Source organism: Mobula birostris, chromosome 11 (assembly GCF_030028105.1).
Source record: "Mobula birostris isolate sMobBir1 chromosome 11, sMobBir1.hap1, whole genome shotgun sequence".
Taxonomy (NCBI): Eukaryota; Metazoa; Chordata; class Chondrichthyes; order Myliobatiformes; family Myliobatidae; genus Mobula; species Mobula birostris.
Window position 1 is genome coordinate 16,485,359 of NC_092380.1, and position 16,138 is coordinate 16,501,496.

Here is a 16,138-nt window from a genome sequence, read left to right on the forward strand (position 1 = left end):
CTTCAATCCATATAGTTTTCTTCAACCCATATAATTTTCTTCAACCCTATTCTCAAGGGAATAACAGTTAACATTCTTACACCAAATGTTATTACACAATGATTCTAAAACTAAATGCTTGAACAGCCAGTACTGAACTATTGACACTCCTATCCTTGGCTCTTAATAACTTTTAGCATCAGGTTCTTATGGCTAGTAGAGTTCCAAATCCTTCCATACTGAACCGTTACTAGTACAATACCTAACACTAACAACTGTATCTCAGCTGTTCTTGTTCATAATCCATGTGTAATGAATAAAATTGGCTGAAAATGGCTTTTGTGATGGAATAAGGGTTTAAAACGAGAATAATAAAGTTTTAAACACAGAAAAAGGTGCCTGATCAGTGTAGTGAATGCAGCTAAAACAGAAATAGAGCTAAAATAGGACCAAAATTCTTGTTAAAGATCTAATGCCTGTATCAAAGCTATTTGACGTAACCATGAAGTAAACATCCCAAAGAAATGACAGAAAAAAGTGTAGTTTTAACGATTGAGTAAATTGGGACATATTTCTCATTGATGAAGCTATGAACCCCAGAAAAGTTAGGACTGAGATTCTTTAATCTGTGCTTCCTCTCCCTCCACACTCTACCGTCTGTCCTAGCGTAACAATAGTAATTGGCTCCAATGTTTTGCAGCTGTCACTTTCAAACACAATGTAGATTTTTAGAGTTGTTAATTTTACTTTTTGTGTTTTACTAGGGAATTCATGGCCTTGAATGTGTATGTGGCACTGTGCTACTATAAACTGGATTACTATGATGTTTCCCAGGAAGTCCTGGCAGTTTATTTGCAACATTATCCTGACAGCACCATTGCACTGAACCTGAAAGCCTGCAACCACTTCCGGCTCTATAATGGGAAGGCAGCTGAGGTAACGTTCTGAGCTGAGGACAGAAGCTAACAATGAAGAATTCTTCATTTCTATAATAGATGTGCTGATTCCTATACAAAGCTTTCCCCAAAACTACCCTACCTAGTTATCTATCCTGGTTTTTTAAAAGACCATAGACCACAGGAAGGCTATATATTGATCTCTGTCAGTTAATGTTTCACTATTTTATCAGAGTTTTCATTATAATCCTATATGCATGTTCTCTCCTCTTAATTTTTCTTTTGAGAATACTTGACCAATAGTAGTAATATATTTCAGATCCAAATGACCTTTTATGTGACAAGAGCTCTAACTCTCTTTTGATGTATGGTTTTTCTTAAATACATTTTTGACAAATTCTGGGCTAAAATGAGGGTGAAAATTTCATCCATTTTGAACGTGGATTCAATTTGATGCAGCTTAAAGAGTGGGCATACATGACCTTTTCACTTCTGAAAGGAATGCTGAAATTTATTAGATAATGTTTAAAATGTTATTCCAGAAGATAAACTGCAAGGACAGTATATGGGATTAATATTCAAACCAGTGAAAGGTATGCTTAAAGACATGTTCAAAGTACTACAAGTAGAGAGTGATCCACATGATCTGAGCTTCTACTGGGAGCAGTGGAAGGCAGTCTATCAGAATTCTTAAAGGCCGAGCCGAACAGAGGTACAGGAAAGTATAAATTAAACTGTTTAACGTAAATGTATAGACCATAGGACATAGGAGTAGAAGTAGGCCATTCTATTATGGCTGATTTATTTTCCCTTTCAACCCCATTCCTGGCCTTCTCTCTGTAAGTTTTGATGCCCTTACTAATCGTGGACACGTCAACCTCTGCTTTAAAAAATACCCAGTGATTTGGCTACACAGCTGTGGTGGCCAAGAATTCCACAGACTCACAACTATCTAGCTAAAGAAATTCCTCCTCATCTCTGTTCTAAAGGGACATCCTTTTAATCTGAGGCTGTGTCCTCTGTTCCTTGACTCTCCCATGCCTACTCTGTATTTAATCTTTTCTCCTATTATTGCTTTTTTTAGTTACCTTCTGTTGGTTTTAAAAGTTGCCAGAGGGGCCTATCTTTCTTGTGGAAAAATTATTTCTCGAAGTTAATATTTAAGATCTATGATTAGGATTAAATGGCAACAAAAGCTTAACGTATCACTGTTGCCCCAGATGACAGTGGGTTTGTGAAACCTTGCTGCTTGCAAATCATTTGCTGTTCCTTGCGTCAGCACACAGTGAATACACATCTATTTTTTCTTATTAATTATGAGGTATTTGGTTCTTCTTAAAGCTTGGAAGGTCACCATATAAATGCAAGTCTTATTTTCATAATTGGACGGAGGTTTATCATGTCTAAAGCATTTCTGTAAAGAAATATGTTGCATGTATAATAAGGCTTTTTGAAAGCAATACTGCTGAATTTTCTCAGCAGGTTCAACTCGTGTAATCTTTTGGAACAGTATAAACTGGAATTTTAAATTACGTATGTTGAAGCTATAAATGTGGTGAGTAGAAGTCACATTCTAACCACATCTGATCAAATACTAAAGGTTCTTTGTATCCTTGCCTGATATCACTTTCCACTTGAACCTGTTGAAAATTAATCCATTCAAGCCTCTCAGCTAGTGGGAACTTCCAAAGAACATCTAGGACTCAAATTTTGGGGGCCATCTTCCCATTTTTTTTTTATGAAGAGTCAGACTTGGAGGAGAAGATGTGGTATGGATACTTGCATGATTAAAATTGGGATTTGAGAAAATGTTAAATGTATTGCATTGTGGGCTAGGAATCACTGCAGGGGTGGTGGTTGAGTCATACTTAGAATGGGATGGAATGCAGTCCAGTAAACAGCTTGTCCCATCTCCAGGCATAACTATATAATTGCTTTTCATTTTGCTAACAGTTATGTGTCTGAGAATTTCTTAACCAATAAAAACAAAAGTTATTATTTGCCTGCATTTCTCTCACCAGGCAGAGCTGAAAAACTTAATGGACATTGCTTCTCCTGTATTTGATTTTGCAAAAGAACTCATAAAGCACAACCTGGTATGTATTAAATGCAAGCCTGACAGATTTACAAAGATTTTTAAATATTTGTTCTGGAGATTAGGACTAACACAATATTTATTGATCTAAGAGCATTTAAAATCAACCATAGAGTGTAAATGACTTCCATGAAACTGGAAGGACCATGTGAAGACTTGTGTTTTACTGTTTTCAGAGCTATATTGTTCTGCAAACCCAGAGTACCAAATTTGTTGAATTCAGTTTCATAGAATGTAAACTTGGGATTTCTGTTTCAGTGCTGCTAAGAATAATGCAGTACAGAAATAGAAACTTTATTTGTACCATGCTCACTGGATACTGTGCACATAATAATGTAAATCAATAACTCTTCAATAAATCAATAACCTGATGGTTGAGGGCTCTTGAACCAGTGGGGATAACTTCACTCAACTTCATTTGCCCTATCACTAAACTGTTCCCACAACTTATAGACTCACTTTCAAGGACCCTTCAACTCATATTCTCAATACTTATTGCTTGCTTGCTTCTTTCTTTATTTGCTTGCTCTTTTGTATTTGCATAATTGTTGTTTATCTGTCCTGTTGGATGTGATCTTTCATTTCTATTATGGTTCGTGGATTTACTGAGTATGCCCACAAGAAAATTAATCTCAGGGTTTGTATATTGTGACATTTTTGTATTTTGATCATTGAAGAAATTGATTTTTTTTCAATTGTTAGAATCAGTAATGATAACTTGCAAATTTATACTAAAAGCAAAATATTGCTGAAGAAAATCTGAAATTAAATAAACAAAAAATATTAGAAATACCTGTGTTATTCAAACCATAAATGCTGTCTGTGGCATTCTGTTTTCATCTCAAAATTTAAAGGATGGATACATTTACCCTTTGAAATAGTGGATGTAAAACATTTATTGCTGCTCATAGTATGCTATCAAACAGTACCACTGTCACTGAGAATAATTAAATATATCTACAGAAAGGGAAATTTGGGATGTCAAAGATTTAAATGTGTTCCAGCTTAGGCCTGGAAGATTTTCAAGACTGTTCAAAGCTTATTGACCTTTAGGTTGTCAGTCTAGAAACTACTCTTACATCTTCTCCTTATCTTAAACTTGCATACTTCATTGGAATTTTGGTAGAAGTTTTTAAAATACTGAACAAATCAGGTAGCATCTGCAGGGAGAAGTACATTTCAGAAGAAAGATTTTTTTTTATCAGAACGGGGAAAATGTAGAAATCTGACTTGTTTTAAGTTTATGGTAACTTCTATATATTTTAATCATTGGAATGTACTTCTTTTTAACCATACACCTTGTAAGTGAAAAGAGGTAGTGATAAGAAAAGAAATTTGTACATTCAGGAAGTAGCTGTGCTTTGAATATTCTCACTTCGTTCATAGCACCAGGTCTGGGGTGTTGCATCTATCAGTATCCAAAGCTCACCACATTTTGAACTTGAAAATGAGAGAAACAAAATTATTTTGTTGTCAATTATTTCAAGATACCCTAAATCAAATAACAAAAGACTAAAGGTCAACAATATGACTTATTTCTGACGCAGCAGTTATCTTCTTATTAAAAAGATTGATATCTTGTTTTTCCCTTACCCCTCCTCTCTTCAGGTGGTGTTTCGGGGTGGAGAAGGTGCCTTGCAGGTCCTCCCACCGCTTATTGACGTCATTCCTGAAGCCAGACTCAATCTTGTCATTTACTATCTGCGACAAGGTAGGTGATGTGCGGCAGGACGTATACTTGCCTCAGTGGCCTTGCCTAAGAAAGTCAAAGTCACTATTGCTCCCAGCTTTCTTGTCTGAGGATCATTCCAGGCTTCTGCCACGTCTTCCAGTTTGCTGCTCATTGCTTTTTTTCTGGAGGTCATCCAATACTCAAGGAGACTAAATTCATTTGTGCTTCACCCCACAGGAATAGGCACAGGAATAAGTCAGCACTGAAAGCTTCCCCAAAATGCAAGCATTAATATCAGTACTAATATATGGTACAGGTTGAGTACCCCTTATCCGAAACTCTAAAATCCGAAAACCTCCAAAATCCAAAGAATTTTGAGTGCTGATAGCACTTTACAAATGGAAAATTCCACAAGGCATTGGGAAGCTTCCCAGGTGTCTGTGTATCACAGACAGATTTGAGAAGTGACATCACGTATGTAATGAACAGAAGTTAAAGAAAAATATAGAAAGACTTCAAAAAGTGAAAAATGAAGATCTTGAATGTGTATTGAAAGAGTGGATTCATCAGCATCAGAGTGAAAATAAACCACTTCATGGTGTGCTGATGATCATGAAATGAAAAAAGATCTATCACAACAAACCAAACTTGAAGGCAGTTGTGAATATTCTGCATGCTGGTTGCAGAAATTTAAGAAAAGGCACAACATTAAATTTTTAAAGATTTGTGATTGTATAGTGTGTGCTGATCATGAAGCAGCAGAGAAATTCATTGATGAGTTTGCCAAGATTGTTGCTAATGAAAATCTAACAGACTGAATGGCTGCATCAGTACCTATGTGTGATGAACAAGTGTAAAACAAAGACTACTTAGCAGTAGCACAAAAATTCAGAGTTGGAAATGATGGTGATCCCAAGCTATCGTATTATATATTCCAAAATCCGAAATCCAGATCATTTCCAACCCCGAGCATTTTGGATAAGGGATACGCAACCTGTACTTGTATTATAACACATAAAGTTCTCCCAGGACTGTTGGCTGCAGCCCTGTAGGGTCTGTGGCATATTTTGCAAAGAACATCCCTCTTGCAGGCACTGTTTATCAACGTGTCCTAATCCTTCTGAGCACATGGGAGCCATTCATCCCTTCCCTCCATCACTGCAGTCTCCATTTTACCTGAAGCCAGAAGGTTGCCACTTGTCGTATTTCTGTTCAGGGGCTGGCAGCAGACATCGTACCAACTGACCGAGGAGTTGATAATGTCTAATATTGGTAACATATCAATAGGAAATATGCTGTAATTAACAATCTCAGTTCTCAGTGCAATGTTACACAGAGAAATCTAACAACATTGGAAGTTTTTGCTCTCTGTGCAGTTTATCATTAGGATTAAGGGAACTGTAAATTTTGTTTTGATGCCAAAAATTGGGCAAGGAAAATTTCTTGGCATATATATTTTAAACAATTGTGAAGTCTTATTTCTGCACCATGTATAAATTGTTTTTGTTTGTCTTAATTTTTCAAGTAGACAGCTCCCTCTTTTGTTTTATGTAATTTGTTTGCTAATTTTACCAAATAAACAATTATTAATTAAACCAATTAGTGTGAACAGAAAAATAATACACTTGACAGAGAGATATGAAATTGTGAGAGGCAGAGCTAAGGTGGATGGTCACAGACACGAGGAAATCTGCAGATGCTGGAATTTCAAGCCACACACATAAAAGTTGCTGGTGAACACAGCAGGCCAGGCAGCATCTCTAGGAAGAGGTATAGTCGATGTTTCGGGCTGAGACCCTTCGTCAGGACTTCGTCATTAGTCCTGACGAAGGGTCTCGGCCCGAAACATCGACTGTACCTCTTCCTAGAGATGCTGCCTGGCCTGCTGCGTTCACCAGCAACTTTTATGTGTGTTGGATGGTCACAGATTTTTTTTCCTCAGGGTAGGTAAGTTTAAAACTAGAGGACATAGAATTAAGGTGAGAGGGAAAGATTTAAAAGAGACGTGATGGGAAACTTAACCACACAGAGAGTGGTGGGTAAATGAGATGAGCAGCCTGAGGAAGCTGTAGAAGCAGCTACAATTATAACGTTGAAATGACATTTAGACTGATATATGCACAGAAAAGTTGGGTTCTTACAGGGATAACACAGGAAAATGAAGCTGGTATGGACAGGCATCTTGGCCAGCATGGATGAGTTTCTCCAAAGGACTTGTCCTCCTTGCTGTATAACTCGAATCTCTATGTGAAATGGTTTAAAAGTTGTAAAAAATCTGAAAATCATCGAACTTCAGCACCGTGCTTTTAAATCATTTCGGAAAGCAAGTATTGATTTCTTATGTGTTTTATTTTGATAATGCTGTCTTATGATTTTTTCAAAAACGGTATTGTCCCTGGTTCATATCTGCTTTCTTAAACAAGACCAAAAACAGGCTTTTCTTTAGCATTGCCTTTATTTTGGCATTTAAGTCCCAGTTAAGAGATTAGCAGCATTGATTCTCCCATTTAATGTGGTTGTTAAGTGTTCTCTACTTCCATTCCACTTTATGTTTAGTCTATATATCTGATAGCAACACTTTACTAACACTCGGATAATTTATCACAGATGATGTGCAAGAGGCTTATAATCTGATTAAGGATCTGGAGCCCACAACGCCTCAGGTAGGCAAGCTGTGCAATTCTTTAGTCTGATCCAGCAAGTCACAATGGAAATATTAGTATGGCATATACTAATCGTCAGTGAGTAGTAAAATGAACTAATTAGATGTTTGAGCTAGTACTCTCATTTTAAATACGTACAGGTTTATGAAACAACTGTTTGAAAAAAGACTGTGGCCAACGACCTTTGAATCTAATTAAACTTAATTTCCAAGCCTGACTTCACTTTCATGATTCTGTAACCAAAACTACCATAGATTTTAATATTTCTTTCTGCTTAGAACAAATGCTCACTGAGAGCAAACAAAATATACTTCAGCTGTGTTTTTAGATGGGCTTTCTCCTTTATTTTGTGCACTGATTTGTGTTAGCTGTCAACAACAGGAAAACAGAATAAAAGTAAATGCATTTTGCTGGAAATGTAAAGGGCCCTAGTGAGATCAGTCAGACCTGACACTGTGTACAGGTTTCTCTACATATTTGCACTAGAAGTAGTGCAGCAATAGTTCACTAGGTTGATTGTGGGATAAAGAAATTGCCTAATAAAGTATTAAATAAACTGGATGTGCTCTCTAGAGTTTAGAAGAATTGAGAAGTGATCTCACTGGAACATGAAATTCTTGCAGGGGCTTCCTATGGTAGATAAAGAAAGGCTGTTTGTTTGGGGCAGGGTGCCTAGAACCAGGATCATATAACCATATAACACTTACAGCACGGAAACAGGCCATCTCGGCCCTTCTAGTCCGTGCCGAACTCTTACTGTCACTTAGTCCCACCGACCTGCACTTTATTTAACTTTAAACGACAACATCGAACCTGCCTCAACCACTTTTGCTGGAAGCTCATTCCACACAGCCACCATATTCATTAAAAAAAAATGCCTGGCTGTTAAACCTAAAATGAGAAGAAATCTCATCACCCAGAGGACAGTGCATCTTCAGAACCCTCTACCCAAAAGAGCTGTGGAGGCTTAGTCACTGAATACATTAAAGTGAGAGTTTGATAGCTGTTTGGATAATTAAGGGATTATGGGTTTAGTACAGAAAAGTAGTGCCAAGGTAACACATTAGCCATGATTTTATTGAATTGAGACCAAGGGACAAGTTGCCCAATGGCCATCTCCAATTCCAGTCACTTGTGTTCTTATTTCCACCTCTATTCATAGCATTAAATACTCAAGTGGGAGGCAGTGATCAATTCCAGCAAACTCCCTATTGGCATTACTATTACGGTGACTACACCATCAATTTTCTGGACTCTACAAACAACTAGAAATATAGCTGGACTGCTACATAAATAACACAAGCCAGATAGTCTCTGAGGAATGGCATAACCAGCACAGAGGCCTAATACCTTTCCATCACCAATTGGGGGGGGGAGACAGAAGTCAGGAATACGGTCCCATTCTCTAGGTTGTGTAGCGCTAGGATAATGAAATGGTTCGACACCATCCATAATAAAGTACTCTGGTATTCAATCCACTCACTCAAACATTCATTCCCTGCATCGATTGTGTCCTGTAGTTGCAGAGTTCTACCCACAGGATGCGCTACACAACCTGTTAAAACTGCGGCAAAAAATACTGCACAAAGCAGTAACATGCACTGCCTGGAAAAGACAAAAGGCAGTTCTTAGTCAGGTCTCCTTCCATGCCACCTTTCAGGCAATTCACTTCAGATAATAACAATAGCGTGTGTATTTTAACATTGATCTCTTTACAAATGTACTTGGCAGTTACACAGCCTGTCTCTGCACTAAAGATTTGTTAAGTATATGCCCCTATATATGGTACAGATAATAAAAAGAGCATACTTAGCTCCCTCTGTTTACTTGATGAAGGCATTTAATAGTGAGCTCGTGGATGACAGATGTAACTTTATGAGTGGTGTTCAAAGGGATCTAGGTGTTCTAGTGTATGGATCACAAAACGTTAGCAGGAAGCTCCAACAAGTAGTGAAAAGGCAAATGGTATTTTTAACCTTTAGTGCAAAGCGATCGGGGATTTAAGCATGGGATGATTATTTTTTACTTTTAATACTAGGAATGCTGTGGAGTGTAGACAGTTTTGGTCCTTACCTAAAAATTCATATATTAGTGTTGGAGGCAGTCCAGGGCAGATTCACCAATCCAATTCTGGGATGAAAGAGTTGTCCTGTTAAGAGAGGCTGTGTAATTTGGATGTGTATTCCTTGAAGTTTACAAGAATGAAGGATGACCTTGTTGGAAAAATCTGTAATCACGTGGATCTGACATGTAAACAATGGATTTAAATTTTAGTTTAATAAATTGGAGCCAAGGACTGCTGAAGGGAGTGATGTGGCAGAAAAACAAGTTTTTGATAGTTACCTGATTGAAACCAAGACATAAAATTGAAAGCAGTGAAGCTAATCAAAGTAAGACACAAATTAATTTCTTGTCTTGAAAGAGAAGAAGCCATGAATTAAGAGTGAAAACAAAATACTGTGGATCCTAAAAATTGGAAAGCATTAATTTCTGATACAAGATTGTTGAACTGAAATATTGACCCTGTTTCTGTTCTCACAGATTCTGTCTGACCTACTCAGTACTCCTAGCATTTTCCATTTGTGTTTAACATTTCAAACATTTTACAATGATGGAGATTGCTCCTGCCTTATAGTTTCCTGATATATGAGATGGTCTCCCCATCATTTGCTTAAACAACTTGAGAAAATCAGTATTTGCTTCAGGAACACAAGCAAAATGCAGGAGGAACTCAGCAGGTCAGGCAGCATCAATGGAAATGAATAAACAGTCGACATTTCAGGCCGAGACCCTTCATCAGGACTGGAAAGGAAGAGGGAAGACGCCAGAATAAATAGGTAGAGGGAGGAGGAAGTGGGGAGGTGATAAGGCAGGTGAGAAGAGGTAATAGGCCAGAGTGGGAATAGAGGAAGAGGGGAGGAGTGGGAGGGAAAGTTTTTGTTTACCAGAAGAGGAAATCAATATCCATGCCATCAGGCTGGAAGCTGCACAGACGGAATATAAGGTGTTGCTCCTCCACCCTGAGAATGGCCTCTTAGTGGCACAAGAGGAGGCCATGGACCAACATGTTGGAATGGGAATGAGAATCGAAATTAAAATGATTGGCCACCAGGAAGTACCGCGGAGGCACTCGACGAAGCAATTCCCCCAATTTATGACTGGCCTTGCCATTGTAGGGAGGCTGCATCATGAGCACTGGACACAAATTATATAGAAGCCAGCGTGTTCTGGGGGTCTACTTAGATCTGAGAAAAGAACTCATTCCTAATATATGACTGAGATCTGGTTTTCTTTGGCTATTTAATGGATCAATGGAGCACAATTTTTTTTTCCTTCATCCTTTTTAAAAAAACTTGATCAAATCTTTCCTAAATGTATAACTGTTCCAGGTCTCTTTGCCTGTGTGAATAATGAAATAGTTCAAATTGGAAATCAAACTGAATTATTACTAATAAATGAATGAAAAATCTACACAACCAATCGACAGATGATGCAATAGCCACTACTCTACGTACCGTACTTACACATCTGGAGAAGGATGCTTATGTGAGAATGCTGTTCTTGGACTACAGTTCAGTATTCAACACCATAGTTCCATCCAGGCTTAACAAGAAGCTCAGAGACCTCGGCCTTGACCCTGCCTTGCGCAGCTGGATCCTGGACTTCCTGTCAGATTGCCAGCAGGTTGTAAGCGTGGGCTCCCTCACCTCTCTGACTCTCAATACAGGAGCCTCTTAGGGCTGTGTACTGAGTCCTCTCCTTTACTCCCTGTATACCCATGACTGTATCCTCATCCACAGCTCCAATCTGCTAATTAAATTTGCCAATGACACTAACTTGATTGGCCTTATCTCAAACAATAACGAGGTGGCCTACAGGAAAGAAGTTATATCTCTGACACAGTGGTGTCAAGAAAACAACCTCTTCCCCCAATGTCACAAAAACAAAGGAGCTGGTTGTGGATTACAGGAGGAATGGAGATGGGCTAACTCCTATTGACATCAATGGATCTGCGGTTGAGAGGGTAAACAGCTTCAAGTTCCTCGGCATCCACATCACCGAGGACCTCGTGGTCTGTACACACCAGCTATGTGGTGAAAAAGGCACAACAGCACCTCTTTCACCCCTAGACAGTTGAGGATGTTTGGTATGGGCCTCCAAATCCTAAGGACTTTCTACAGGGGCACAACTGAGAGCATCCTGACAGGCTGCATCACTGCCTGGTATGGGAACTGTACTTCCCTCACTCGCAGGACTCTGCAGAGAGTGGTGCGGACTGCCCAGCGCATCTGTAGTTGTGAACTTCCCACAATTCAGGACATTTACAAGGACAGGTGTGTAAAATGGGCCCGTAGGATCATTGGGGACCCAAGTCATCATAACCACAATCTATTCTAGCTGCTACCATCCGGGAAGTGGTACCACAGCATTAAAGCCAGGACCAACAGGGCTCCGGGACAGCTTCTTCCACCAGGCCATCAGACTGATGAACTCTCGCTGATTTGAGAGTACTCTATATTACATTATAAATTATGATAAATTAATGTGATTGCATATTTAGATGGAGACATAATGTAAAGATTTTTACTCCTCATGTATCTGAAGGATGTAAGAAAGTCAATTCAATTCAATTCACTCATTGGGTGATAAATATGAATATTGAGATTACGTGCCCAACAAGGCTGGCTACCATTTCTATTTTGTTAAATTATCAAAAATGTCGTGAACAGTTTTGATCTGATGGTACCAAGAGAAATTTATGTTTCACACTGGAGGCTCTGAGCTTCCAATCACAGTTGCTAAAGTCATAAATCGGAAGCACTTGGTTTATTTTAACTAGCATGGATTAAGTTCCCAGGAAAAAATCTATTGTAGCCTTCTGTACCATAAATCTATTATTCAAAGAAAATAAAAATAGTAGATCCCAATTTCTAGAATGTTTTAAAGCTCCCATTGTTTCAAAATTATAACAGTAAACAATTAAGTTTATATTAAATACAAAACAGTTTCTGAACCAATCATTTTGTTTCCACATGCCCATCATTTGTTTCAATGATGAGTGAGCCCTGTGTTGGAAAACTTCTCCTTTCCCCACTGGACAGATTTGAACATTAACAAAAGATATGAATTCATAGTCTGTATAATAAAGTTGCTTTTCCTCTTCACCATTAGGAATATATTCTGAAAGGTGTTGTGAATGCTGCTCTGGGACAGGAACAGGGCTCGGTGAGTTGAGTACTTCATAAATTATATTGCTGTAATGCATTGTCAAGTCACATTCATAAATTCCTACCCTTTAATATAATGAAGAGAGTAACTGTCCAAGGTCTTCTGAAGAAGCACAAAGAAACAGGCAAGGTTGAGGACCAGAAATGCAATGGTTGGCCCAGAACCTGAGTGCAGTAGATGAGGGATACATCAAACTGACTTCCCTTCTAAATCAGAAGAAGTTCAACACTGCTGTCAGCTCTGAACTCATAGAAACCACTTGTCTGAAGTGATCTTCATGGAAGACTTGCTGCCAAAATGCCATTCCTCTGAAGTGGAAGCCAGACATCCCACCCCGCAAAAACTCATTTCAGGGAGGTAGCACCCCCGCCCCCTGCAACCCCATATCCCCCACCCCCCATCAACCTCCAAGGGTGTATGTAATACTTTGTTTAGTGATCTTGTCTAATCTGTAAACCAAGTTGGGTATATGCAGCAAATGTGATATTAAAATATCTACTTATGTTATATTATCATGTTTATTCTATTACAACTTTAAGCAAGTCTACAGGGAGTTTGGCCTCATCACGTAGGACATCAATAGCGTAGCTCCTTAGCAGCTAGCCAGCTGGTTTAAATCAGGGGTCCCCAACCGTTTTTGCACCGCGCACCGGTTTAGTATTGACAATATTCTTGTGGACCGGCCAACCCGGGGCGGGGGGGGGGGGGGGGCGTATTAAACGCCACCCGAATATCGGGAATAAGTCAACTGTAAGTTACTTGTAAGTGGCTAATACACTCAATTTCGTTTCTAAAGGGGTTTATCTAACGAATTTAATATTAAACACACAGCGCATATTTTCCTCGCATTAATGTAGTGATAAGTCAATCATAACAGTGGTCCCAAACCTCCGGGCCGCGAAGCATGATTAGGTGCCCCCCCGGCACGTAAATGTCGGCCCAGATCAGAGACGACGCAATTGGCAATCGCTTCTGATCTGGGCCGACACTTACGTGCTGGGCGGCACCTAATTAATTAGCTTGTTTATTTCGGCTTTTTTCTTAAAGATGTGCTGAGTGTGTTCTGGCCACCGCTGTATTCTTCGCGGCCCGGAGAGTGGGGACCACTGATAAGTCACTTATAAGTCAATAGCATCATAACATTTTAAGTGACGTTTGGATATTAAACACAGCGCATATTTTCCTCGTATGAACATATAAAATCGTTGCAACACACCAATATCGCTGAATCAGTGGGAGCCCCGGGCTTGTTTTCCTGCAACAACACAGTCCTATTGAGGCAGCATCTCTAGGAAGAGGTACAGTCGACGTTTCAGGCCGAGACCCTTTGTCAGGTCCTGACGAAGGGTCTCGGCCTGAAACGTCGACTGTACCTCTTCCTAGAGATGCTGCCTGGCCTGCTGCGTTCACCAGCAACTTTGATGTGTGTTGCTTGAATTTCCAGCATCTGCAGAATTCCTGTTGTTTGTGTTGTTTACAGTCCTATTGAGGGGTGATGGGAGACAGCAATACTCGAAGGGGGTTCCTTATGTCCAGTCTATTCCGCAATTTAGTTTTCGTAGCATTCATTGCAGAAAACTCCGCTTCGCAGCGATATGATGTTGGAAATGGAAGCAATGTTTTCAGTGCTTTCGTGGCTATCTCAGGATATTTAGCCTTGACTGTGATCCAGAATGCCGGCAGAGATGTTCTGTCAAACATACTTTTCAGTCCGCTGTCATTTGCAAGCCCAAGGAGTTGATCTTCTTCCCGCACTGACATGGATGATTCACCGGGGACATTCACAAATAGGTAACGGACCCATTCCTTTGCACGTCTTGATTCACTGGTGACCTCGCGTGCGTTAAAATTCAACAGTGCGTGACAGGGAATGAGGAAAGGTGCAGCTGACTCATATTGTTTCATATCGCCAAGTCATATTGTTTCCTCGCCCGGTGGTTGAGGACCACTCTTAGCACGAAGAGAGACCAATCAGGATGCTCGCTCTCCCTCTCTCTCTCTCTCTCCCTCTCAAAAAAATCTATTTCTGGGATATTGTATATAATTTTCGGGCATCAGAGAGCCACTACTGATATGTGGGAGACTCCCGGAACTTCCGGGAGAGGTGGGATGTCTGGGAAGCAAAGCCAGGAGACTCAGCTATGCATAGAAACTCAAGGACTGGGGTGCTGAACAATGGCAGCAAGTGCTCTGGATTGAAAATTTGAAATTTTTGGAGGCAGTTTGTAGAAGAGCTCGAGAGCAGTACGTGGAAGGGTGTCTACAGCCAACAGTGAAGCACAGTGGAGGTTCTCTGCAGGTTTGAAGCTGCATTCCTGCAAATGGAGTTGGTGATCTGGTCAGAATTAATAGAATCCTCAATGCTGAGAAGTACAAGCAGATTCTCATCTATCATGCAATAGCATGAGGGAGGCATGCGATTGGTCCCAACTTCATTCTGCGTCAGGACAATAACCCCTAATACACACCCAAGGTAATAAAAAACCATCTTCAGCAAAAAGAAGGGCAATGAGTTCTGCAACAGATGGTATGGCTTCCACAGAGCCATGATCTTAAACTTCGCTGAGGCTGTCTGCGATTGCTCGGAGAGACAGATACAAATGAGACAACCAAAGTCTGCAGAAGAACTATGGCAAGTTCTCCAAATGCTTGGAACAACCCAGCTAATTTTCTTATAAAACTGCACGACAGTGTATCTAAGAGACAAAGGGTGGACATACCAAATATTGATTTGATTTAGTCATTTACTGTTTAGATTTTTACTTATCAATGCAGTTATAAGGAAGGCAAGACAGCAACTATACTTCATTAGGAGTTTGAAGAGATTTGATATGTCAACAAATACACTCAAAAACTTCGTTGTATGTATTGTGGAGAGCATTCTGACAGTCTGCATCACTGTCTGATATGGGGGGTGTGCTACTGCACAGGACTGAAAGAAGCTGCAGAGGGTTGTAAATTTAGTTGGCTCCGGGGACTTCCGGGTCATCAAGGGAATGGCGGCGTAAGGAAAAGGTCTCTCGACAAAAAAAGAAGGTAAACTGCCCCATAATCGAATTTAGACAAATACTTAATATTGCATAACTATATTAATAAAAGGGGCAAGGATGATGTCTAAGAACAAGATTAAAAAGTCCGCTCCGAAGGCTGATAAACATAAAGAGACGCAGCAAGGCGACGGGCCTAGCTCCCCCACAGCAAGCCAGGACGGAGATAATGAGGGGGAATCGGTGACTCTGTCCTTGATTCTCGGAGAGATTCGCGAGTTCCAACAAGATAACAGCAAACAGCTGGAAGATATTAAACGAGAAATAGTAAAAACCAACTCGCAGATAGATGAAGCCGAAGCGAGGATTGTTGGAATTGAAGAGAAGCTACAAAACGCAGAGGAGGTGATAGCAGAAATGCTGAAGCTGCAAGACCAGCTGCAGTGGAAACTAATAGATCAAGAAGGCCGCTGGAGAAGGGAAAATGTGAGGATTTACGGAGTTCCCGAAGGAACTGAAGGTAAACCCGGATTGATGATTCCCTTCACGGAGAAGCTACTTAGAGAGAACCTTGATATACCGGCCGCAAAAGAGCTACAGATAGAAAGAGCTCACCG

The 16,138-nt window shown here is 39.9% G+C and overlaps 1 protein-coding gene across 1 annotated transcript in view; it reads left to right on the plus strand.

The window, feature by feature from the left end:
* The window catches only part of ift56 (intraflagellar transport 56), an 85,361-nt gene that overhangs the window by 22,625 nt on the left and 46,598 nt on the right, over window positions 1–16,138 (plus strand). The window contains exons 7-11 of the mRNA XM_072273017.1: window positions 744–915; window positions 2,897–2,971; window positions 4,579–4,681; window positions 7,250–7,305; window positions 12,478–12,531. Of these exons, the coding sequence (XP_072129118.1) occupies window positions 744–915; window positions 2,897–2,971; window positions 4,579–4,681; window positions 7,250–7,305; window positions 12,478–12,531 (460 nt within the window). The remainder of the gene's footprint in view (window positions 1–743; window positions 916–2,896; window positions 2,972–4,578; window positions 4,682–7,249; window positions 7,306–12,477; window positions 12,532–16,138) is intronic.